General features: G+C 36.4%; 1 protein-coding gene across 1 annotated transcript in view; it reads left to right on the forward strand.

Annotated features, from left to right (window-relative positions):
* CTDP1 (CTD phosphatase subunit 1) overlaps positions 1–26,423 on the forward strand; it is a 91,431-nt gene that overhangs the window by 33,096 nt on the left and 31,912 nt on the right. Inside the window, exons 10-11 of the mRNA XM_026843011.1 lie at positions 2,035–2,200; positions 23,458–23,654. Of these exons, the coding sequence (XP_026698812.1) occupies positions 2,035–2,200; positions 23,458–23,654 (363 nt within the window). The remainder of the gene's footprint in view (positions 1–2,034; positions 2,201–23,457; positions 23,655–26,423) is intronic.

The raw sequence follows: 26,423 nt of genomic DNA on the forward strand, positions 1-26,423 counted from the left end.
CAGACCCACCCCCCAAAATCTCACCCAAAACAACAACAACAAAAAAAAGTTAAGCTGTGATGAAAAGTTTTCACAGAAAAACAGTAAAACAGTTTGGTTAGTTCATTTCCACATCATCCAAGTCGTTATTTTGGCTTCATAGGAGATTCCACTGTATAGAAATGTCAGACTGCAAGAGGGCACATTTCTGCTGTGTTGCTGAGCAGCGCTGAGGTAGAGATGATGGGGGTCTTCTGCGGCAGATAGTGCAGTTCTGGGTAGCACAGAAATGGCTTGGGTCTCTCCCACCACCACCCCCAATTCAGAAAATTAATTTACATCTCCTGACACATGTTTGAGGGACCTGAGAGGTGAGAGATATGTATTTAGGAAATATGACCCCTCAAAATCAGCTCAACTGACAGCTTCATGTGGCTTTCAAATTTCATACATTCTGATATTGAAGAAGTGATGTAGAAAAAAATTTTGATATTTAAGTAACCTTCTTAAGAAGTTATCGCATTCATTTGGTTGAACCTTACCTATGACTGGATTTATGTGACTTAATTACTTTTTTGGGTGGGGCTACTGATCTAAAGCTGTTTGAAAATCCCAGCTTAATGAGAAGCAGTCATCTTGTGCTAAAACTTTTGTCAACAGAGACCACACTGTACCCTTTCTCAGTCACCACCACCTGGAGAAATAGCTTGATGGTTTCTAACCTGATAGTTACAACTTGAAACAGCTTGTGGTTTCCAACACAGTAACTTTTATACTTGCTTGTGGCAATCATTCCCCCCACACACAGTCTTACAGCTAACATAAATAATTTGTGATCCATGAACTTTATGACCTGAGATCTTTGAATAAGATTCTGGGTGGTGCTGAGCTGCTGTAATGTATTCAGAGAGGTTGGTGTGACAGCCCAGTATTTGTAGTTAAACTGTATTGTGTAGCAGTTTTAGCTTCTACAAGTGTTTAGTAGTTAAGTAATATTCACTGAAGAAATTTACCCAAGAAAGATAGACTACATCTAGAACAACAGCAGGAGACTTCTATCTTTTTATTACTATTCTAAAGCAATTCCTGTGAAGTTGTTGGTTTTGTAATTTTTATTAATATTTTGACATTGGTTTGTATCTTTGTTCTATACAGTAACAAGGTAATAAAATACAGACTAAGAGAAAATGCTACCATATTTGAATACACTAGCCAAAACCAAATATGGTCTGGTTTGCGTCTCGTCCAGGCTTAGCATCTGGGAAATGTCTGAAGAATTGAGGCTGCAGAAATGAGCTTCCTATGTGCAGACCTCTTGTCTCTAAGGTTGAGAAATAAAGGTATACTTTGAGACTCAAGAATACAAGCATAACATAAATCAGGAAAAATATATTAGAATTGTTTCCTGAATGATAAATATGTGAAGTGACAGATAAACTCCACTTGAGCACAGAACTCAGGGAGTGTAGTGATAGGATGAGGCGTAATGGCTTTAAACTGAAAGAGAGCAAATTTAGATTAAACGTTAGGAAGAAATTCTTTTCTGTGAGGGTGATGAGACACTGGCACAGGTTGCCCAGAGAAGCTGTGGCTGCCCCCTCCCTGGCAGTGTTCAAGGCCAGGTTGGACGGGGCTTTGAGCAACCTGGGCTAGTGGAAAGTGTCCCTGCCCATGGCAGGAGGGTTGGAACTAGATGATCTTTAAGGTCCCTTCCAACCCAAACCATTTTATGATTCTGTTCTGTGATTTTAAGGGCAATGCATCTGCAGCTGCTGAAGATCTTGGTTTCAGGAAGGGTTTGATGCTTACTTACAAAAACAGTGGGAAGGCAAGGAAGCAAGTACCTTGTCAATGGTAGAATAAGGACTGAAGCCATCATACTGAAAATAAAAGCAATCCTTGGGAGACTTGATCTTTCTTCTGTTGATGAACACAGAACCCTATTAAGCAAAGTTGTGGATTTTCAGCAGTCATAAATTGTTTATAGGATTTTATTTCTTGACAAGCTATAAATCAATTAAATCTTTCTTATGTGGGACCCCTGCAATTTTTCAGAGTTGTTCAACCACATCAGCAGCAGATGTTTGAAGAAGACGACCTACCAGCAAGTGAAAATGAAGAGCAGCCTGGTCCATCTAAGCGGAAACGCCAGCCAAGTATGTCTGAGACAATGCCCCTGTACACCCTATGTAAAGAGGATTTGGAGAGTATGGATAAAGAGGTACGTTTAACTAATTCTGACAGGTTTCTAACATAATGATTGTTAGTTATGCATAACAGTTTAACTTCTGTTAAATTATGCATGTATGTGAACTGAATTTGTATGCCATGATTGTAACTTCACGTAAAAGCCACAGGAGACTAAAAAGTGAAGCTCAGGCTAAAATTCAGTTACGTTCTGCAAAGGAAACTTGAATTAAGGATGGAGTACTCTGTGTGTAAATTGACCTTTAAAATAGAACTTCATTTAAGTGTGACTTTGTCACACGAAACATCACATTTGCTGTGTGTTTAGACTTGCCAGGTGTCACTTTAAACATTTTTTTTTAAGTAAGTCTTCAAATAATCTGAACAAAATCAGTGGTGGGATGGGAGAAGACAGGTCTGTGGATGTGAAAGGCACAGGCAATAGAGAAAATCAGAGAGGCAGAGGGGAGCATGGGGCCTCATTATCTGTAGACACGTAATTGCAATGTCGTTAAATCATAGCTATCATGGTTCTGCAGGTGAAGGGAGCTTTCTGTTAGTGCACTGTACTTCATACAAACACACATTATTTGCAATTCATTGTGAACCTCTAGCAGCTGCTTATTTTTCACTTATGCACATGTGTGATTTTTTCAGGTGAGCTACCCATCTTACATAATATGAAATGGTACACAGAGGAAAAAATACCTATCACTGCAAATGATGTTTTCATTAATTCATTGGCACTGTGTGCAACTACTATAAAACCTAGTGACCCTGCATCTTGAATTCATCTTTGAGCTTAGATCATTGACTGGGGTGAGGACAGGAGCATATAACTTGTCAGCTTCTGGCAGTAAGTCGATTACCAGGTGCTAGTCATAACAGGCCTCAAGTTATCCTCAGAAAATATAATAAAAGTGTGAGAAGGATACTGCATATTTCACTAAGGAAAAAAAGTTTATACAGTATAGCATAATTTTGAGATGTTTTGTTGCTAAAGAAAGGTTCTGGAGGAACTTTGAGCTGGTATCCTAGGGAAAGGTCCAGTAACGTTAAACCACTGTGATGATATATTCTGAATTTCAGCTGTTAACTTTACCCAGTAATTCTTGGAGTTGACGACTTTTGATTTCTTTTCCTTTTGGTTCCAGAGGATTTTACTGATTTGATCTCAGACTTTCATGAGAAATTGTATTTCTTTTGTCATGATGCCAGTCTCTGAATCCATCTGTCTCTTCCTTCTGTGTTGTCAGTGATACTTAAAGCAAATTGTTGTTATGGTTTGTTTTTATGTTTTTGTGTACTAACATTTTTCTAATGGTGTGGCTTTTGGAAAACATTAATGAATTGCTGTTGTGATGTATGCATGAGCCAAAAGAAAGTGTGCAAGTTTTCCAGAATTACTGCATAAAGTATTTATTTATCTGTTTTTAAAGATACTATTTAAGCAACTTTGTTAAAAATATGAATCTTCTGGCACTGTTCATTCTGTGACTGGTTGCTCTCTATACTGCTACCAAAGACACTGAAGTTTTTTTACCTATCTTACAAATATAAACATCTTAAATTGCAATGATTTGTTTTTAAATTAGGCCCTTACTTAAACTTCATATTATGTTTGGAAACTAGACTGCATGAACTTCAGAACAAATGAAGCTGAAATTCCAATGGATTTTTTTCATCATTTACTTAGCTTTGGTTCCAAGAGTATGATTTGCGGTTATAGCTACTGCCAAAAGGTTTTTCTTCCGCCAGTCTTTGTTCCCACCCCAGCATTTATTAAACTAACATTTCTCTGATCCTCAGGCAACTGAACCAATACAAACTCTTCACTTGTTTTTTTTGTATGCGGGTATGTTTTGAGGTTTTGTAGGGAAGGAGAGTGGGAGTTTCTGGTAATTTGGCTCCACAACATGATTTGATCAAGGATCAAACATTAGCAAACATGGAGAAGGGGGCACAAAGGACATATATTGGGAAGGCTGAACTGTACATGGTAGTGCCATCAGGTCATCTCCTGGGAGCTGACTATAGAGACATCCAAGGGAGACTAACCTTTATGGACTAGCTTTTGGACTGCTAGCATCACCTTGGTAAAGATAACGTATTCATGTGCAAAAAAATGTAATAAAACCTGATTTTATGGCATTGTGTGGGAGTACACTGATGAAACGGGGCAGATGTGTGGTGACGTAGTCTATAAAATATAAAAGTTCAGTGGAGCATACGCAGGAGAGTCTGCTGTCGGGAACATTATCAAATAAAGTGAAAATAAGCTTGATAACAGTTGCAAGTTGGTACTCGGTTCACTCTGGTGACACTGACTAGTTTAACTTCTGCAGAAAGGTGTTTGCCTGCATCTTTTTATTTTATCAAAACATATTAAAGGGTAAGAACCTTTCTGCGATCATGTCGATAAGAGGTGTGAAATTTGTTTTCTGCCACAAAAATGCTTTTGTTTGTATCCGTTCTAGTCACTGTCAGTCACAAGGTCTACAGCTGATTGCAGACTACCTTGGTGGAGTGAGGGAGTCCATTTCAGTCATAATAGTTGTGTTTTGCTCCACAGATACAAGTTCTAGTGCTGATAACTGTTGGGGTTAGGAGTCTGTGGTCCAAGAGGAGTGAAATCAATCAGTGTGACTTTGTTGTGGTGTAAGCCAACCCAAGTCTCAACTGCAGTGTTCTTGCCCCTGAACCACTTGATAGTCATGCGACCATACAGCAAGCCAGTTCAGGGAGCTGGTTTGGTCAGAAAAAGATCACTTTCCAGATTAATCTACCAGCTTCCTGAAATAACTTACCATTGCTGCTGCATGAGTACTGGCGCCAGGAGCAGGCAGAAGATGCAAATTGCTGAGAATGAGCAGTGAAGGCAGAACTGCAGCCCTCTAGCTTTAAAACTGCATTCTCAGTATTTCTTCTGAATTCCCTGGCAAATTCAGATAAGGATTTTTAGTAGATCAAAAGGAGTCTTTTAGATTTAGACACTGGGAATTTTTTTAAAGAAATGGGAAATGCAAGTGTTTAATAAACGTTAATAAATAGTTCCTTTGCACTTAACATCAAAAGGAAATCTTGCTTTTTCTTTGCAGAAATCTTTGAAAAGGGCACACAGCCCCAAGCAATACAGCATTTGCGTGTAGTTTATACATGGAAGAGTTTTGAAGATGGAAGCTAATAAAGATAATTAATTAAACCTCTTTTCATCCTTAATCTATTTAAACATCTGTACGTTGAATTTCATAGTAAAAAGCGGTATTTGTTCCAATAATCCATGAGGAAGAACTGCCATGGATAGGCATCTCTATTAAAATGATCTTACATGAATTTTTATCTTCTCTGATTATTTTAGCTGTAGTTGTACTCTTGATACCAAATAAGTCAAAGGAAATGAATAGCATCCCAGCTATTGGGTTGCAGTTTAAGGTCACTTAACCTTTTGTATCTTTTTTCAGTACCAAATATCTTGGAGACCAGATCCAATAGCTTCTTTTTCCCTCTAATGTGAGGGACTGTTTAAACTTTAGAAAAAGTGCAAGAACAAGAGTGTTCAATGTAATAGGACTGCCATTCAAAAGGCAATTGCCAAATCAGTGTAAGTACGTAAGGAATGGATGCCGACTTGGGAAATATACAGCCTGTTAATGCTGCTGCCTCACAGCTGAGAGAACGTTTTTTTTTTGTGGTAGCTAGACAAAAGTGCTTTGCAACTGGTTGCTGTCATTTGTCTCTACTATGGAATGGTAAAGGGAGGCAGAATTAAATACTGCCAGTAAAATTAGCTTGTTTATAGTTGTTTTTAAAGGCCTGGATAAATATTTATTTCTGAATAACTGGTTATCTGATACATAATCTGCAGAAGATTACTCCATCAAAATGCTGTTTATCCTGGATTGTATCTAGTATGCTGTAATCTTCATGGTTTTCAAACAATGTTTAAAGAGTAGATTTCCAAACAATTAAATGCTGTCAATGATAGCTAGCTAGAAATCTCTCTTGTTCATAATACCTGTTGCAGGATGACTTCTGTTTTCTCAAAACCAATAATAGGGAATAGTTATAGGGAAGGTATCTACTTTTCCTTTCATTGACTGTGTTGGGGAGTAACTGTTAGAGAAGCTTATCCTGTAGGGAGAGAGCACTGGGCTGTCTGCAGCTCTTCCTATCCCCTATTATAGTGGGGATCTACTGGCTCACCTGCTTACCATAAAACTACAGGACCATTCCTTGCATGCTTTTGGTGTGATTGCGTGGCATCTTTGTCCTTCCCCTGGGCTAGGTGGAAGTTGCAGACCTACTAGTCACTACAGTGTTGTGCAGATCTGCTGTAGTTTACTGACAAAAACCAGAAAGTGGAATCCAGGCTTCAAATGACTCTATTTGTTTCCAGAAATAATATTTTTTAGCTAAAGCAAGTTGCGCAAAGGAAGGTAATGTCATACAAATCATGTGGAGACATACACGTGTCTGTCCATTCAAAATTTATTATCTCGGTAAAGGGTGAAGTGAAGAAGTTCTCAGAGGTTAGTCATGGATTACTTTGTGAGGATATTTCTTCAGAATCCACTGAGAACCACTCCTGTGAACTTCTAGTGTACTGATTACTTTCTGCACTGGTACAATTTCTTAAACATTTGAAGGTGGCCAGTAAAAATTACTTGTGATCAATATTTAGTAAATTCTGTTAGTCTTGCTGATTTAGAAATTGGTTTTATTTCATTTCAGCTAATGATAATTCCTTTTAATTAAGTATGGTTTTTTTCTGGATTTGTATTACCAAATTATATTTGGAGAGAACCTTATGCAACTGGGCTTGTATAATGCACAGTTACCTAGTCAGGTTGGTCTAATCTTAACACTGTTATGTCCTGTGTGCTATAAATAAGCTGTGTTTGTTTTTACATACTAATTGCTTCCTGATGGACCTTGACACTGCTTTTCTGCAAAATTTATTCTTTTTTTGTGGATATCTGTTGCAGACTCAAAACGTGATTTTTAGTCCTGTGCATTGTGCTAACTTCATTTGAAAGTGTTTCATTGAATCAGCTTTAAATAACCTTAAATATTTTTTCTTTTGTAATCGGTGTGTCCCTTTCATAATTGGGTTGACATTCTTGTGTATGAAAAATCTCTCTCTCCCCACCCCAGCTGCTGCTATATTCATGGTAGACTAGAAGTAACAGCAGAAGACAGACAGCCATAGGTCCTCGTATCTGTCACTGTCAACACTTGCAGGACCAGTCTTAGGCAGATACCCAGTATGAACAGTAAGATTTTGGTAACATTTAAGTAAGTTCAGTAAGGCAGAAAGATTTCTAATTATGTTTTGCAGTGCCATCTCATCCAAGATGGCCTGGAATCACTAATGTCCTGGAAGAGCTGTGCACACACAATCTACTAGTTGTACTTTTGTGTTTATCACCGTGTTTTTGTCAGGGTGTTTGAGAGCAGCATCTGTATCTTGTCAAATGTCATCATCTCTGCTATCTAAGATAAAATATTTTGCTGGTTTAAATTTCTCTTGGTTTGAGGCTTGGGAGAAGGGAAGAGAATCAGATACCAGTCAGACCTCTAGCTTTCTCATCTCTCACTTCAGTTAGTGGAGCTGCAAAGATTCCTGCCATCTGGCTGGATATGTACTTAGCAGCTGCAAAGTGACCACATTGCAAAGGTATGTTCTGTGCATTGGTGCGTTTAAGTATACAGACTTTTCTTGAGTGGGAATTGCCTAATGAGCTACTTCTGTATAAAAATAGTTCTGTTGATGTGGTACATACTTTGCACATTCTTTTTCTTTTAACTGAGTTGGAATTTATCTGCCTTATATAAAGACTGAAATTACAACCTTCTGCTCTTACATAAGGCCATTTTGTCACTCTGCATTTTGCTTTCATCTAAGCAGATTTGTCCCTTAATTTCTGTTTTGTATTTTAAGTTAGTGAATATACCATGCAGTGAATTAAGAGGCAGTGTTTTTTTCCTTCAATTTAATGAAAGCTATTATCTCAGTAAGTGGTTAGCCTCTTTATTATTTTTAAACTAATCATTTAATGCAGAGGATGTGGTCTCCAGTGCAAAATAATAGCTGCCTGGGCCTCACCTGGACACTGCATTGTGCATGAACATTTCTTTGAATTTCCACAATTACATTTCTCATACAAGATTTCTTATTTGACACCTTAATATGTAGCATGTGATAATTTGTACGGATGCTAACTTTGGTTAGCAGTCTCTTAGAAATTTTAGCCTTTTTTGAAGTTAAAAGAGTGCGCCTGTGTGTACGCTTGCTATGCCAGTGATCGTTATCCAGATACCTTGGCCCTTGGAAGTTATGAGGTCTGCTTTACAGGTATGAGACTGCTTCCACTCAAACTGAACTTTGAAAAAAAACAAACAAACAAACAAAAAAAAAACCCCACAACACACTTTGAAGTACCTTGGTGAAAGTATGCATATGAAGAAGTATTAAAGGTAAATGCACTATTGTTCATCAAAAACTTATGAGATGGTAAGAGGCTGTATGAAAACAATTTACCAAAACATTTAGAGGCATACGGAGACCTGAGGACACTAACTGGCAGGCTAAGGTCCGTTGTGGGCCTCAGTGCTTCCCAGTGCTGCCTATTTCTTCACAAACCGCCCTCTTGTCACCTTCCTTCACACACCGGCTCCCATGTGCCCTCTGGCCCCCATGCTCCGGCTGGCTTCTTCCACACAGAAGAGTGGGTAGTGTGGAAGCTGGAATTACACCAATTCGCCAGCCCTATCAGCTTTTCATTTTCAGTGTGGAGTGCTTATTACCGAATGGCTTAACCCAGCAAGGCTGAATGTGTCGCTTGCTTTCCTTTGCTCGGAGATTAGTTTTCTGGAGCAAAACAGTGAGGCTGTGGTGCTATGAATCAGGGTGCTGGTTCATCTTTGTGGAGCACTTTCTCTGGTATGATGGCTGGCTGATGCATCAAGAAATGTTACTTCATTTTGTAATGAACATAGCTTGAAGCTGTTGTAAAATAAAGAAAGTATCTTTACTGCTATTCCCTGTTTAAAATTTTGATATTCACAGGTCTCTAATATGGTTAAATAACAGAAGTAATTGAACATTAAAATATTATCATTTTAAAGCAATTATTTCACCCGTATCTCATCTGACTAGTAGGGAAAACTAGGTGTCCAGTACGAGTTTTAATAGTTTAGCAATGAGAATCAGTACTATAGAATTCAGAAATTAATACAATGGGATGGAGAGAGGAAAGATGGAGCACTTAAAGGAAGCTGGATATTAGTAATTTGCTCCTGCCTTTCTTCATTTTGCTTTGAAGAATTCATTTTCTACTGAAAAATGGAAACAATTCTAAAAAATAGCAACATGTTTCTATTAATTTTAATTACAAAAGATATAAATGTATTTTTTAAAAAAACACCATTGTTCATGTTGTCAGTAGCTCATCCTGTCCAGGAACATTGACACTCTGTTATTCAGCTAATTGAAGAACACTAAAAGAAATGCAGTGTAGATAAAGCTAGTGAGATGGGAATGAATTATTGACATGCGAAACATTTTCCTTTTTTTTCCTAATAGTTATCTGCAGACCATTAGTGTATAAACTAACTGCTTTACTGGTTATCTGCTAGGGTTTTTTTATTAGGAAGGCATCATGGTCTGAGCTTGCCCTAGCAGCTTTTTTGTTTGGAAAGAGGCTTTTTATGTAATATCACTTTTTACAAGTAGACAACTGGTTAGATAAAAATCCTTTTCCTATTTTGGTAATTTAATATTATCTCAAGTAGGCAATCAATATTTAACTGCTTGTGTTCTTCTACACAGGTTGCTTAGAAAACATTATTTAAACACAGTTTCTGGTGTACTTGGGCATCTTATTTTCATTTGAGATTTATTTTCATGAATTTATATGCTATGAGGGAATATGGGAAACATTGGAACCTTTTGGCATTTTGATGGTATATGGTATAAATATCTGCATTTTGTAGATGAAAATGGAAACTATCTGTATATATAAGGATTAATTTCATAGCACCCATAACAAGTTGTTAATTAAAAGGTGAGTTTATTATATAGCGTCTTGTGCAAAATGAGCATGATCAGTCAAATTCTTGGCTGGTCAGGCTATATGTTAGGAGAAAATAAATGAAAACATATGATTGAGACTGACTCACTTTTATTATGCCAGATATTTTAATAGCTAATCATGAGATAAGTACAAATAGTAGTGCTACGATAGCTATTATTAATGGGCTGCACCAAATGGACATCAGCTAAAGAAGCAGCTGTTCTTACTTCAGAACTGACCTCTTTCTGAGGAATCTGATAAAATTTATAGTAGTAACATTGACCGCCCAAGTTCTGTCTGGGACTTCCCTGTTTATTCTATTGACAATCCATTGAAGATTGATTTGATTTACTTGTCAACAAAGATGCTTCTGCCATCTTACATATTCTTCATATCCTTCTGATGCAATCAACAGTCGATTTGGATCCTCTGCCATTCTTCCAAAGATGTTTTCAAAATTGTTTCACTGTAAGTAGTAATCTTGGGTTTTTAGACAAGTAGATTCTTTTTACATGTTGCTATCATTCTGCTAAGCATAAGGTAAAAATTATTATGCAAATAAGATTAAATCTAAGCTCTATGTGTTTGGTTTTGAAGATATGAAAAACTTCTTTGGCTTTTAAAGTATGCCTGGTTATACAGCAAATGCAGTGTTCTAATGTTATTTCTTATGAAATGCAAAGTAGGTCTATAAAGCTTCCATCTCTAGAATATACGTACAAGATCTTAAAAAAAAAAAAAAAAAAAAAAAAAAAAAAAAAAGGTTATTCTATAGGGGGGAAAAGGCTTTTCCATACATTCTGTTTGTTTTTTCTACCAGTACTGATAGTACATTATGTACCTGCAGCCTTCTCTTCATAGCCTTGGTAAAGAGAAGCTGTAAGTCAGCTGTTTGCTTGCTCACTGAAAATGGGGCAAAACTTCTTTAAATAGAGTTCAATAATCTCATTTTAACATACATGTGTACCTCCATATGCTAAATCAAATGCAGCTAGGCTGTCAACACTAATTGGCCACGGTTAAAAATGAGTTGTCTGAGCCATGTTAAACAATTTGCAAGCTGATCCCTAACATAATTCTGAGCAGCTGCATATTGGCCCTGATCGAGCCTCATCATGAATCTAACATGGTTTTAGATTTAAATTCGAGTTGATACTCTTCATGAGTGATATTTAAAAGTGTCTGCTCAAGTCCTGGTCTAAGTCTGAACTGTTTCTTCATAACTATTTTTTGTTCTATCAGAATGCCCTGATAATTGTATTCCAACATAAGAATAAATATAACTGTGCTATATAGCATAATATATATTAAGTGCTATGCACAATCTTTACAAACACTTGCATAATGCTAGTCTGCTAGCAGACTTAAGTTATATTTGAAATTCTGGTGTTACAAAAACGCAAGTCCATTTTGGTGGTATAAAGGCCAGGTTATTTCTAAATGCAGCATTGAATGAGTTTGTACTGTTACTCTTTAATCAGCTGTTCTTGATTAGTTATCATAAGGTGACTTATTTTTTAAGTTTAAATTGTGAATAGTTGCAATTGCTCACTTCTAAGACATCTTTGAGATAAAATACCTTTCCTTTGCTTTGGTAGTCTTCATTCTTGTCAGGTGCCAGCTTCAGAGAGCACTGAATATAGCCACTCAGCTCTGCCTCTGTGTGATAGTCCTGCAGCTGCAAGTGTTCTAGTTCCTGTGACAGCATCACTGAGAGTATTTCCATTCCATGCACAACTGAGATTATGAAAAACTGCAGAACTAGAGCCCCCTACTGATGTAAAATTTCCCAGCTGCAGTGCAGTCACAAAATGAATAATTACCTGAATGGCCATGCTGCTATAACTTTTCCATGTCTACAGTAATGGTAGTAACTTTTGATTTTGAGATAACGTCACTGTTACTCTATATTGTTTCAAGTTTTGTATATGAGCTGGTGCTTTCTCTTTGCCAGGGGTCACAGTCAACTGTAAACAATATTCTCTGTCGCTCCTCATAGCAAATATGATGATACTGCTTTCTCCGAGATGAACACAGACAGCTGCCTATCTCAGATATTTTAGTGCTCTAACATCAAACTTGCTTCATCACAGAAGTATTGAGGACTGGATATAGCTGGCATACCACAATACAGATGTCACATCAGAACCTGTGTAGTATTCATCACCTTAATATTGAGCTTGTTGTAGTAACTGACCACTCTTCAGCTCTGAGCTTATCTTTCACTGTGTTTTGGATTGTTTTTCTTTTTCTTTTTTTCCTTAACTTACTCTATGCCTAATTCTGTCTACTGAGTGGGCTAGCTATGCAAGACACTTCCACATATACAGTGCTCATATTTCTTCACTGCTTCACTTAAAAGCTGCATGCTTGATTGTAGAGTCTATTTTCAGTCCCATTGCCCAATTAAGCAGAAACTGTTTCAAAACTGACCTGTCTTTAAGTTTCTACTAAAGTCAATTCCGAAATAGTTTTTTCCAATGTCCATTATTTTAGCTGGCTTTGTTAGCTTGAGCACATTGAGTCTCTTGGCTTTTCTGATAATGACACCAAGCTAATCAGGCTTATTGAAGAAGGAAATTCATTGACAACCAAGCAATGCTTCATAAAGCTAACTGATGTCTGCTAACACTAAACTTAGGTTAAAATTAGTAAATTGTGGTAGATACAAGCTGGCTCTGCTTATAGCTACCTTGGATCAGGGTGGATTTGCTAGCTTGTGCATAGTATGTGTGAATAAATCTATACTGAACATAGTATATCTATGTTTATATAGCAGTGGGTTTGAGCTAGTAAGCCCTACTGTGTTCCAATTGCTCTACACAGTGGTACTTTAAGTTCCTTTGCAGTTGTGATGCTGGCAGAAAGCCTGCACTTGCAGATAAATTAATGCAGCTTTTTGTCTTCCTTTTGTTCTCACCTTAGTATTTTAAATTTCAGTTACTAGACTGACTTCTGAACAGCTTTATATGATGCTGAACAAGAAGTTCAGGAGTTCAACCTTTGAAATGGAAAAAACCTTTCTCTGAAATACGTATGTAGTGATGAATATTTATGCAGTGTCTCTAAGTGAAAGATGCTTTCAGTAAACCTTAGGATGGTAAAACTTGACATTGTGCTAATAGAGTTGTTAAAATATCTAGTAACAAGGATTAATTGTGAGAAAGCTTTGAAGCAGTTGAGATGAAAGAATATATGGGGTTTTGTATGCATATTGTGTATACCAGAAACTTTGTTTATACTTAGATGTATCTTCTTTTTAGGGTGAGGATTATTTGGGTTCTCATATCTATTGGAGTAAAGTCCATAGTTGTGACAGTTGTACAAATGCTATGTCTTCTGATCATGACACTGTTCAATAACAGACTGTGTTTTTCATTGCAGCATTTCAGAAGGTTGGTGTTTGTCTCTGAGCTGAAGCTCATTAGAGCCTTAAATGTACTCTTAAGTAATCTGTAATTCAGGTTGAAGTGATTGGAAATTAGTTCAAATCAAGCTCCCTCCCACTCTTGGATTTCTTATTTTAACAGAATAACCAAATGGGTTAAGCCCTAAATGCTTCTCAGAAGTTTACAAGGAAAATGTGCTAAGTGTACTTACAGGTTGGTTACAGCATTAACTGCCTTTGGGGATGGCTTGAAAGGGAATATGTAGAATAGTATCCTGGTACTTTTTCATAAAAGCTGAGATTTTCTGTTTAGGACTGCAGGCTACAAAAATCTGTATCAATTTTCATACTTAAAAAAAAAAAAATTTAAACCTTTTGCACCAGTTCACCAGATGTCGCCAGATTTAAGAGTATGTAGAGAGACCTGTCCCATTCTCTCTAAAATCAGTTGGACAGGAAGCTGGATTGATGGAGGAAACCTGCCCACACCTGTTCAAAGTTGCCTCTCTGTGTCAAGAAATGTGATATGAACTAGGCCAGAGAGAGAGTGAATTTTAGCAGTAAATTACACTTCATCCTAGTCTCTGTTATCTAGGAATCCCAGAGCTTTTTAGGTTTGGGCAATCAAGATGCTATCCTCTACAAAACGCTCCTGAAGGTAAACACCATAATAGATATGTTGTTTCATTTTTGTTTTGTGTTTTCAAGTGGAACTTCATAAGAGCAGATGCTGTCAAGAGGGCACTTGAACATATTTTGATCAAAAAACTGTTGTAAAATGAAGTGTATGTCTAAAGAAAACTTACTCTGAGGGGGATGACTGGAAGCTATACAAGTAGACAAAGATATTTTTTTATGCCAAGTGATTTGTACACAAATTTCCATTCTTTTTCTGTAACATAAATAATATAAAACCAGATTAGGATCTTGGAAATTGTACAGTCACTTGATACTAATGTACAGATATTGTGCTGCCCTGAGCAATTCATTAGCATCTTGCTACAGATGTCTCCCCTTAGCAGTGCAATGTGTCAGAAAGGATCACTCAGACCTTAGGCACTATGGCCTCTCAAATTGCCATGTGTCATTTTAATAGTACATCAAGATTTCTAACTTAATGTCAGTGGTATTTTGTGATAGTATTTAAGCACCTTTTGCGAGTGTTCTTTCATTAGTAAATTTTATTAAATTATGTTTAAAAAAATCTTGATCACTAGACTGTTTGTACATGTCTCTTGCTAAATCTCCAGGAATAAGAAGAAAGTTATGCTGCTGTCATGTACTGTTGTCATGTAGATGTAAAATGAAGTGGGACAGGGAACTGGTGTAGGTGAGCAATGTGAAGCTGTTGCTGTCACTGAGGTGTTGCTTATGATGTTGCATATTGAGCCATGAGGTAAGTTTTGTTTCACATAGACCAATCTAGTAGCAGGATACTGAAAGTGGCAGTCCTCCTTCTGCTCATCTTGCAAGACCAGGAAACCCTGTAGTTAAATTTAAACCTACCACCTGTTTGTTGAAGGTGTACTCACTCATGTTTCTGCTTGATGCTTGGTAATATTATGCAGACTTGAAATGCTGTTCTTGTTTTTCAGTGATTCCCATCAAGTCTATCCTTCTGGATTGGTGAACAGCTGTATTCTGGCCATAGGTGTGCTGTTGTCATTTTTATTTAATTCTCAGAATTCAACATTTAAGAAGAAAAAAGTAATGTAGATTTACAGGCCTATTACTATTTAACAAACTTTTGGCAGAGGATTTATTTCAAAAAACAGAATAAAGGAAAGGAAAAGTAGAGGTATGGACGGCTTTACAATCAGATAAACCCATAGCTTCCAGGCTGCAGCAATGTCACTGACTTAGGAAGGCTTTGGAGAAATCATCGTATTATCTCCCTTAAGGCATTTTCTCTTTAAAGACTTTGAATTAAAAAACAATTGTGAATTTTACAATTGGTAACTTTTAGTCCACGTGAACTTGTATTTCAGAAATTGGTAGGTGGAAATGGACTTTTTTTTCCTCTTTGCGACATCATGAGGTGTTACTAATTTAATTGAAAGAAGCAATTTTCATTATACTAATAATAATGTTTTAGAGGGACTGCCTGGAATCCTTAAGTCGGTCCTTGAGCCACCCTAATTACCAAGGAAAGTCTTGACCTCATGTTTCCTTAAGCAGTTTCAACTATTTATTTATCCTAAAGGTCTCAAGAATGTTTACAGTTTCTACTCAAATATAGACATTGCTTTCCAGATGGGAAATTCAAAGATATTCAGAACTTCTAAACGGCATTTGTTGAAGGATTAAGAGAATCACAAGGATACAGGATTGTTATTAGTGTTGCATTTTAATAACAATATCAATATGTAATCTCTACATGACATTTTATTTCATTTCTAGTGTAATGACTTAACTAGAAATTAGAAAGGTTTTATAGGTATATTGCTGAACTTTATCACAGATAGTCACACAAATCAGTTTCCTTTTAAAATATATGTAAAAAACAGATTGATGCTGTATTTGGTAGAAGACAACATTCAAATAGGCTGCTATTGTAGAAACTTTGCTCTGACATATGAAGTTGTTTAACAGCTGATCTTACTTAATTTTTACATATGGGTAAAATCTGTATTATGCTGTTTAGCATAGAACCAAGGAGGATTTGAAATTAAAGATGGCTGCCTGCAAAAGTTAAATGACCTTGTGCTCATGAAGGTGCTCTATCAATCCCGTCATGGCCTCTCATTCTTCCTTGCAAAAGTGCTTTTTTTGTGTGTCAAGGAGTTAAACTTTCTAAGTCAGTTGCACAAATTTCATTTCTCTTGCTCTGCTCTTGATAAACCTTTCCTTTCTTTACCAAGTGCCTAGTGTATGATTTGAGAGGCTTGAGGAGAGGACAAGTGTTTGTGAATATGCTATAATAATTGTCAGGCAACTGTATCCCATGTCAGTATTGGCAACTAGGCAGCCTTGCTTGAATATTTTGAGGAACATAAATTCTTTTAAAAAGAGTTCTTATCTTTGACTGTGATACTTTGCCAGTGAAATAGCCTCAGTGATCCACACTGATGTGGGACAGCGTATGGCTTGTTTGCATGTTCAGAAGCATTGCTTCCAAATTGCATATACCTTTCAGCTTGCATCATATCTTCCAGGGCTGCAATACTCTGGTAGAGCACTGTTGGGTTACCTCTTGTAAACTGAGTTATGGAAAGATAACTGCGCCTTCTTTAGAATTATCAGTACTGTATTAATTCCTGTGAACTACTTAATAATGTGGAGTTAGTAAACTTTTTACAATATTATGTCCATATGTTTTGCCACTGACTGAACAATTTTGTTTTCATACCTTTGTGCTGGAAAGTTAGAAAGTTCAGTGCACAACTCGAGGAAAATTGAGCCACCACTCTGATTTGATTTGCAATCTAATACCATCATTCACTGTGAATTTCACAGGCTCAGAGGTACTTTTTAATTTGTAGTCTTTATTGTCCCTTTTCCCATCCACTCTTTCTTTGACTTCTCATTTTACTGCTGTGATAAATCGCCTGAAATAATCTGCTGATTTCTCTTTACATGTGAATGTTAAGTATGATAAGTAAACAATATGTAAAAATTCTGCTGATGCACTAAGAAGTAGTGGTTTGGAACAAAGCAGAAGAGAATGTTGGAAATGGAGTCAGGGGTGAAGATTATAGATAGGCTCAAATGGAGTATAATGGGTGCTTATAAAAGCAAGCTCTCTGTCCTCTAGTTAAATTTTCCATATGCCACAAACGGCATGTCCACTGCTTCTGCTGGAGAAACAGCAAATTACATGGAAGTGCATCTTTTGACTGTATTGTTAATACACTGCAAAGCGATTTAGGATGTTAGCAGCATTTGGAAGGTGCCATGTTTCAGGGACATCTTTCTAATACATGTGGCTGAAGATACTTTCAAAGTAATTAAGAATTAAAAAGCACTCTTTCATGTTCTTTGCCTGTTTATGCACATTTACTTGATAATTTTTAAAGTATATGCAATATTGAACAGTTGTCCTGTAGTTTAGAAGTAACCCGTGAGACCGAAACATTAGCTTTTTACTTTTTTTAATAACAAATAATGAATCTTTGTGCAAGTGATGCAAGTATGTAGGAGATCAGTCCCAAAATACATTTGGGTAAAAAGAGAAAATGTCAAGCAAAACTGAACTGGTTTGGTTCTTAGGAACAGTTTTGAGCACACTGGAATTTCAGGATGTCAGCAACGTATTTAAGTATATTCAATAAAGTTGTGGTGTGCATTTCTTCATGATTAGTTTTTTCAAGACTACCAGCCTATTATATTTCAAGTAATTGTACACATACAGCTTGAAATACATAATAAAAGAAAAATATATTGATTGTGTTTGCAATGTAGGTATATCATCCTGACGAGAAACATTGAGAGTCAAGACTTACTGAGCTAATTGAAAGAATGCTGAAAGAGATGCAGTGCAGGTCAAGATAGTGAAATTTGAGTTGATATGTGAAGCATCTATTTGCCTTTTTTGGTCTGATAGTTGTTTGCAGAACATCAATTTACCCACTAATTGGATAGAATTGGTGTTCTACTACCTTTTATGTTTAATAACTACTAAGAGGGCATCATGGTCCCTGGCACCAAACATGGCAGCATTTTAAAGTATTTGTAAAGAGTATATTGAGGTATTACCACACTTTACCTGTAGTTACTGGTGTACTTGGACATCTTATTTTCACATAAGAGTTATTTTTATGAATCTATATGCCATGAGGGGAGTATAATGTTGAAACCTTTTGGCATGTTTGTGTGTCAGATTATATTAGTAACTGCAAATTCTTCCTAAAATGCAATGTATTCAACACAATCTCAAATACATGCTCAGGAGACACAGGCTTTATGCTGAAATGCAGTTGGTTTTTATCTGTGCTTAGTGTCAATAACAGTTCGATTGTTACCAGCGCTAACAATAAACAGTCATTTTTTTGTGGCAGTAGAAACAACCCTGAAGAACTTTGTAAATACTTTTCTTCTAGTTTTCCCTTAACTTACACAATCAGTTGCAGCAAAAGTGTAATTGGTCTTTTGGGAAAGACTGATGGAGGGTGGGGAGAAGTGTGTGTCTTCCATGCAGAACAGGAGCACAAAATGTACAGCTGTCCATCAAACATATTCTTTTTGTAGAATTTTCTGTAATTACAGTAAAGAATTGATTCAGAGCATTCTGCCACCTTTAGAAGAGATCATTTAAGTAGTTACCTGTGTTGTGCTGTTGCGAAGGTAGTTAGTTTATCAATTGTATTAAAACTTGAATTTTTAAATACTTGCTAGTTTAAAAACAAGAATTAAAGTTTATTCACAGCGCCTTTAAAAAAAAAAAAATTAGTTTGCATCACTGCATATATAATTGCTTCTTCAAAAAAATGTAAAGCATCATGATAGGTCTCTGTTGCAGATGAAAGTATTAACATGGTAATGATTTAGCAGCAAATCAGTTTTATTAATGACTAGCAGCGCTTAATCATTAACCAATTTAAAGATTTACAAAATAATTCAGTAAAATGTGATTACAATAGCGACTTAACTACAGATTTGAAGATGACAGGATTCATACTAACTGACTATACGGTACCTTAAATCTATACATACATACATGTGCATTCACAAATATAAAACTTAAACACAGACAAAAGTATTTGGATCCAGTGCAATATGTATATCTCCACACTCATGAAAATAACTGTGTATACCCAAACACATTAGTAAGCAGAGAGGGTGGATGAAACAAAACAGCTCAAGATTAAAATTTTCCTCTTCTTGAGTTTAGAGTAAATACAGTGCATTGGCATTCTTCAAGGGGCAATAATTGAGACTTGAGCTGGTCGACTTCACCCTGGCCTTCTGTTGGCTGTATCAGTGGATGGTACCTCAGAGTTGATACCCTGAGAGACATCCCAACACAGGGCACGTGCTGGTCTCAGGCCTGATGGTTCAGGAGAGCTCAAAGGGTCTCACTTGGGGACACTGTTTATAGGGACAAAGCTAATTGACTTTCGTCAGATACTTATCACTCAGGCCTAGTTCAGACAATGAAGTGTTCTCCTGTCTTCCACCCAAGAACTTGATGGGTGAGCAATTCTGTTATTGGTTCTCCCTTGACCACATCCCAGGTACAAGTGTACAGGGCTGTTAGGAGGTGATGGGCTGCTATAACTGTTCCCAAGTGATACTGAGGGCAGTGCCAGGCTAGTCAAACGAGCACCTTAAGGCTATGTTTACTGCCATTAGGAGTACTTGCCTCTCCAGGTTGTTATGTGGCCCAGGAGGGTGGGGAAACTGCACCACCACAGTCTTTGACATCCATAATGCTGACCCAAAATGTTGCCTGCAAATTATCTTTTGAACAAGCTGAGGTTGTTCATGGCAGTTTCTGTTTTGGTGTTTTCTCCATCTTGGTTCATTTTAAATGTGTAAACTCAAATTCTGGAATGAGAACATCTCTCAACTGACCTGGTTTGTTAATACTATGGAAGGTTTTGGCTTTCTTTTTAAGAAAGCTTTAGGTACTTTACAGCTCGTAATAAGAGAGTATGCAGCTGAAAATCTCATTGCTCTTTGGTCTGTATACTTTGTTTGCATAAATGTGCTGTGTTCCTCCTAAATGAGAAATAAAATTGTCAGCTAAGGACTTTTTCTGGCTTTTATAATCAGGTGTTTAAAAGAATTGTCAGATTCTTCATTCTCTTGCTAAATGGAACAATTTGTCTTCTTCAAGGGATGAATCATTTTTCTTTTTCAATGTTAATCATTCTTGCTGTGCTATAAAATCTTTAAGTGTTTCAAAGATAGCTGCTATGGTAGTGTTTAAGCAGTAAACATCCCCCCACTGTATCTTATCTGGAAGATTTGGTGTTAGCTGGCATTTTCTTCTGAAGTGTTACGTGTTCGATTTGTATTCATCATATAAAATGTTATAAGCAGAAGTTGTAGTTGGTACATCAGTATCTGTCTTAGTCTGAACCAGATTGAAAGGTTTTTTTCTGCTCTTTAAGCTTTTTTTATTTATTTAAAGCTAGTGATGTGTCTAGATAAATAGTTGCTTAAATATTAATATGCTTTTTTTATCTGTTAATTTGTTCAAGTGAAGGGCTTAAGTCTCACTGCCTCAATGAAAACATAGGGATGTTTTCCGTTTCTTTTGCGACTTCTGGAAGGTAATCTTCAAATTTTCAGCACAGCATGCAGTTTAGTCAATAGTTAGGCAGGAATCTGTGTTTTGAGTGCCTTTCTGGTTAAAGTGGTTTGTAGGCACAATCCCACATTGTTTTCAAATGCAATGATTTTCAAAATTTGCCATATTTCTGTGTGGCATTTTATATGTGCATTTTAAATACCCTTCCACAGAAATGGGGCATGTGTGTGTACCACTAACTTAGTACTAAATGGCATTCCACATCTCAAAATAATAATGTCATCTTTGTGCAGAATGAAATAAAAGGCATGGCAATAACTAGGCAGCTACTCTGTTAACACAAAGTAGGTTTTAAAAGACTGTAAAAGTTCAGTTTAAGACACATCTGTAACACTGATTGTATATCAACCTAACTTTGTCCTTTGAAAACAGTAACATATTTTGTAGCGAGAATGTAGTTTTAAACATATAACTTTCTGGAAGAGCATTGCTTTTGGAATGAAGGAATGTAATCTGAAATGTAAGACTTCCTGGAAAAGGAGTTGTTGGAGCTGTAGATCTGTGCTGCCGTTTGTCAGTCGCTAGCCATATTGGCTATAGTGAGCATCTTCCAACAAAGCTCTACAGGCGTGGTGTTCCTGCCATTCCATCCCAAACTGTAATACTTAAACACTTGAGACTTTCTGTGTATTCCGTACACACTGAAAAATCCCTAACCGATATGTTTGCCGCACTATTACCAGGTTCGCTGTTGGCATATCTCTAGCCATCTTTTCAGTCTCCCTGACCCTGGATTGCATTCCATGATTCTTATTTTCCATGCACATAACAAATTCTGGTCATGGGAAAAGCAGGTTTTGTATTAATGTAATTTGATTTGACACAGCAGTTCCTACAGTTTCTACCTGGAACAGTTGTCTGTGTTCAGATGCACTAAGCTGGTATGTGGTCATTATTTCATTATGGTTTCTTTACAGCTTTCACAGTGAAAGAGGTGGGCACTAGACAGCAGTGTTTCAACTAGTAAAATGTACCAAGACAAGGGCTAGTGGAAAAACAGCTTAAATTGTAGATCTAAGAAGCTTGTAAGTTACTTTTCATTTTGTATAGAAGTCATTCCATCCAAGGATAGTATAGTCTGGATTTTTAAATCCAGTTTTAAAGCTTAAGTTGTAGAACTCTGAAACAATTATGTATTTAAAGAAATTGTTTTTCACAAGTATACTGTGTACAAAATGTCCTTACTTTCCCTTATGCTGGCAAGTCACCTCAAAATTATTATTTTAGGAGGCTTTCAAGTACTTAGCTTTTTTTTCATTATTATTATTATTATACCTTCTACATAATTTCTCTTTTGCAACAATATAGAAATACAGAATCCTTCTTATTTTCTATTTCTTCTCCTTCGTTGCCTGCAAGCTCTCCCTTGAGTTCCCTTTTTCTGAAAAGATATTTCATTTACTTCTACCATATTTCCAGTATAGTACTGGCAAGGTGTAGATCTTTTGCATTTAGTTTGATAAACAGAGGGCAACTTTGACTTTCCTTCCATGGATATCAAGATAAACAAAGAAATTAGAGGTGTATTTTTAAACACCAGATATAAGTGACTTTCTTACAGCTTTCTTCTAGTTTTGGGGATTATCAGTGTAAAAGCAGTAGATAAACAGTCTTTTGATCCAGGTTCATCAACAGAGTTTTTATTCTTAATAAAGCACATGTGGCATTAGTGAGAACAAAAAGTAGTTGTGAAGCATATTTTAACTTATGCTGAGATAAGACGTTTTTAGGAAACATTCTTAAATCTCAGTAGAGAAGCTCACACATAGTTTCTTTCCATGCCCTCTGTCATTTACAAAAATAGAGACTGTGGGATCTTCACAAATGTTTTTCATGTTTTCATCTCTTTCTGAAGGTTGAATGCCAACTCAAAGAGAATATAGAGTAACTCATGAGTATGATTTGCTTTTAATGGTGGTTTCAGTAGTTCCAGACCTGTCAGAGCAAATTAGCCTGCTCTAAGAGGAGCAACAAATCCCACGCTGACTTTTTCAGAAGCAAAGGCCAAACAATTATTTAATGAAATATGTAAACATTTTATAGAATTGCCTTTATTAGCATAAACAACCTGGTTAGAATGGAGTTCTGTATGTTCTATTTCATTCATACGGTGTTATACACTTCTTTTAAATACACTACTTTAAAGTTATATATCTATCAAGGAACACGTGTAAATATAAGAACACTCATTAGCTAGAGATTTTAATGTGCCTTTCCCAAGTGTTTCTATATGTTATATTAGTATAAAATATGTATAGTATAAAATTTTTGTTACAATAGTATAGAACATCTTTCCCTTTAATTTCATACGATGGCAATTTTTTCGTAATACAGTTTACAGCGGTTCATGTTATAAAATGCAAACACCTTCAAATGTGACTATCATGTGAGTATGTGTATCTTAAGTTAATAGTGAAACTGTTGAAGACGGGGTTTAATTTGAATTTTCACAGAGAAGGTCAAGGAAAGTGGAAGCATATTCTTAATGATTATTTAAGAGCAATCCAATAATTATGAAAAATCGGTATAAAATAGTCTGTTAGAGGATACACTGACTCTCCACTCTTTGACAGGTGGATGACATCTTAGGAGAAGGCAGTGATGAAAGTGATAGTGAAAAAAAAAAGCCAGAAGAGGAAGGTGAAAAACCTCAGATTAGCACAACAGAGAATCTAGGAGTGAAAACAGATCAGAGACCTGGATCATCATCGTCGTCGTCGTCGTCATCATCATCATCAAGTGAAAGAAGCTTAACAGGCAGTGTACCAAGGTATGAGTTCTTCAAATGTAAAAAGAATGTTAATGATGTTTCATTGTGTTTCTGTGCTATTAAGCATGCTTTTTGACAGTGCAGTCTTTGTTGTTATTAACATCTGTATGTGGTTAACTTTTCTTTGTAACTGTGAAACTGTCATGCTTACCTCTGCAGTGTTTTGGGATTGATTTAAGGAAATGGTCATAGTAAATATCTGTTGAGAACCAGGATAGTCCCTGTTTTGAACAACTGAAGACCACTGAACTTCACTTATTTTTAAGTAGTCTTGATCTTGAGTCAGATATAGGATGTCATCTTCAGTGTTACTTTAAGTAAAATGGTTTCAGAAAGCTATTTTTTTCATCCTGAATTTTTGAGATAAATTTATATGGGACATTCATAGAAATGAGGTTGTTGAGATGGTTTTCTTCTTAAAGAAATTTAGACTTGATAGTCTCTTCTGCAAAATTTATTTTAGTGTCCCAGCATTGACTGTTGTTGAATGACAACTATCAACAAATTTGCTGGTAAATTAGAAATTGACAAAATAAGTGATTACTTTAAATATAGTAAGGATGATTTTCAATCTGCAGTCCCTTAACAGTTTTTAAACCTAGCAATATATAGAGAACAATATAAAATGAAGATTATAGATTTTAATTTGCAGTTGTTGGGATCATTATCCTGTACCACAAAGTGCTAAAAGTGCGAACATGACTCAGATGTGCATTGTAATATCTTTCTGCTCTCATAACCGGACTCTGTTCTCAGTCATAAGAATTTAAGCTCTAGTAGTTTTTCCTTAATGGAGGATAATACAAGTATTAGGACTTAAACAACTTATTTTAACTTCTGTGATCTTTGTTCTAGCGCACAAAAAATGTATGAGAGAAATTGCAAAAATCACCACAGGATGAGATACATAAATATTCATGAGGAGATTCTGATTGGGGTAGCAATGTTGCTGTGTGTCAGGGATTTATCAGAGAAAAAACTACATGGGAACCTTGCACAGGCATTTTAGTTTATCATGTGTATTTCTAATCATTAAGAATCTTCAGAAAAAAGTCTAAAAGGTATAAGAATTTGTCTCAAGTAGCTAGAAGAAATCTTCCCTCCTAAATTAAGTTTGGAAGAGGAAAGGTAAACCAGTGATGAATATTTCTAAAATACCATTTGAAGCAGCAAGGCATAGGGGTGGCATGTCATTGTTAATTCATCTTAATACTGTGATGTTTTCTTGGGTAGAAAATGCACCAAACTCTGTGAAACAAAAGGCAAAAAGAATCGTATTAAGGAATATTGCTTAGAGCTGTTGCTAAATACTATTCCCCACGTATGGTTTACAAAGATAGAGTAAGTACATTGTAATCAATTTTTGCTCTATACAGGAAAGTTCACAAGTAAGCTTGGCACTACTTGTACACTCAGAAGCCATGGGAAGGTAGAAGTGTTGTTGCTAAAGTCTTTTGAGCAGCTTCTTAAGTACATTTTCTATTTTTGACCTTTCTACCTCTTACGAGTTTCACTGTCAGTTTTTTTTAAATTGCGTCAGGATTGAACCTGAATGCTGTGCCAGAAAAGATACTTGCAAAGTAGTGATTTGGATGTTGACCCAGTGTCTGCTAGGCAGGAAATTCTGCTTGATAGAAAGGAGCCTCCAAGCCTCCAACCATCTTCATTCCATTTTAAGTCAGAAGTTTTAAATCGATGTTTTCATGGTCAGTGTTGTATGTGCTAAAGAGACACAGCTGTTAAACAGCAGGATTAAAATCTCCAGGAGTTTAGTCCACTCCAAATACTAGCTACAGTTTCTGGGGCACACATTTCTAAAAGCTAAGTGCTATACAAGCGTATGTGTCCTAACAAGATCTGAGGTTTCTCTTCTGAAAATTTGGAGTCTTTGGGGTGTTAGGAGCATAATGAGGCTGAAATTTTATTTAATAATTTTCTGTTATTTCTGCTCTATCATATAGCCTGAAGTCACAATTTATTTGTTGCCATGAACACCATCACCTCTTGCCATATTAAGAAAACAGAGGCTTTGTATTCTAAAAGCCAGTCCCACCTATTCATTATGTAAATCCACCCTGGACCGCTGTTTAAATCATTTCACAGCTTGTTACGATCACCCTGATGTCTGTATTTTAGTTATTAATATTTCCAGAAAACCGAAGATGAACAAGAGAAGGGCAGTCCATATATCATCCAGTACTTTCATGTTCTGGCTCAGCTCATTTGTAGCAGAGATGGGGCCTGCAGAGACTGTGGGTTTCTGGTAAATCAATGCTTCATTGGTCCGTTACACCTGTCCAGTAGTTACTGACGCTGGAATCATAGCACTTACAGGGTCGAAGTCTGGCACTTTTGTTTAATGTTAATTTTCAGTCTTGAAAACTACAGAATACCTTGATCATTTCTCTGATTGGTGCCACTTCTAAAATTCTCATGAATGGAGAAAAAATATAATCTTTGAGAAATCTGGTAGCTACTGAGGAAGAAGTGCAGCATCTTTCCTACATCCCCTTACATTTATGACTTTTGGTAGGTACCATGCAGTTAGGTTGCAATTTGACAGCCTAGAGTCGTTTTAAAATCCTAGTTTCTTATGCAACTTAATAAAATGCTTGCCTTTTAACCTGACGTTTATGAGAGAGAGTACGGCATAGACCAAACAATGAATGTGAGCTCCATACTGTCAAAAATAATGAAATAGAAATGAGCAAATTAAAAAACCTGTAGTTGTTTGTACTACTCACGTTTGATTAGCCTCTTCTGATTATG

Source organism: Athene cunicularia (assembly GCF_003259725.1).
Source record: "Athene cunicularia isolate RWA chromosome 2 unlocalized genomic scaffold, athCun1 chr2_part1, whole genome shotgun sequence".
NCBI classification, from domain to species: domain Eukaryota; kingdom Metazoa; phylum Chordata; class Aves; order Strigiformes; family Strigidae; genus Athene; species Athene cunicularia.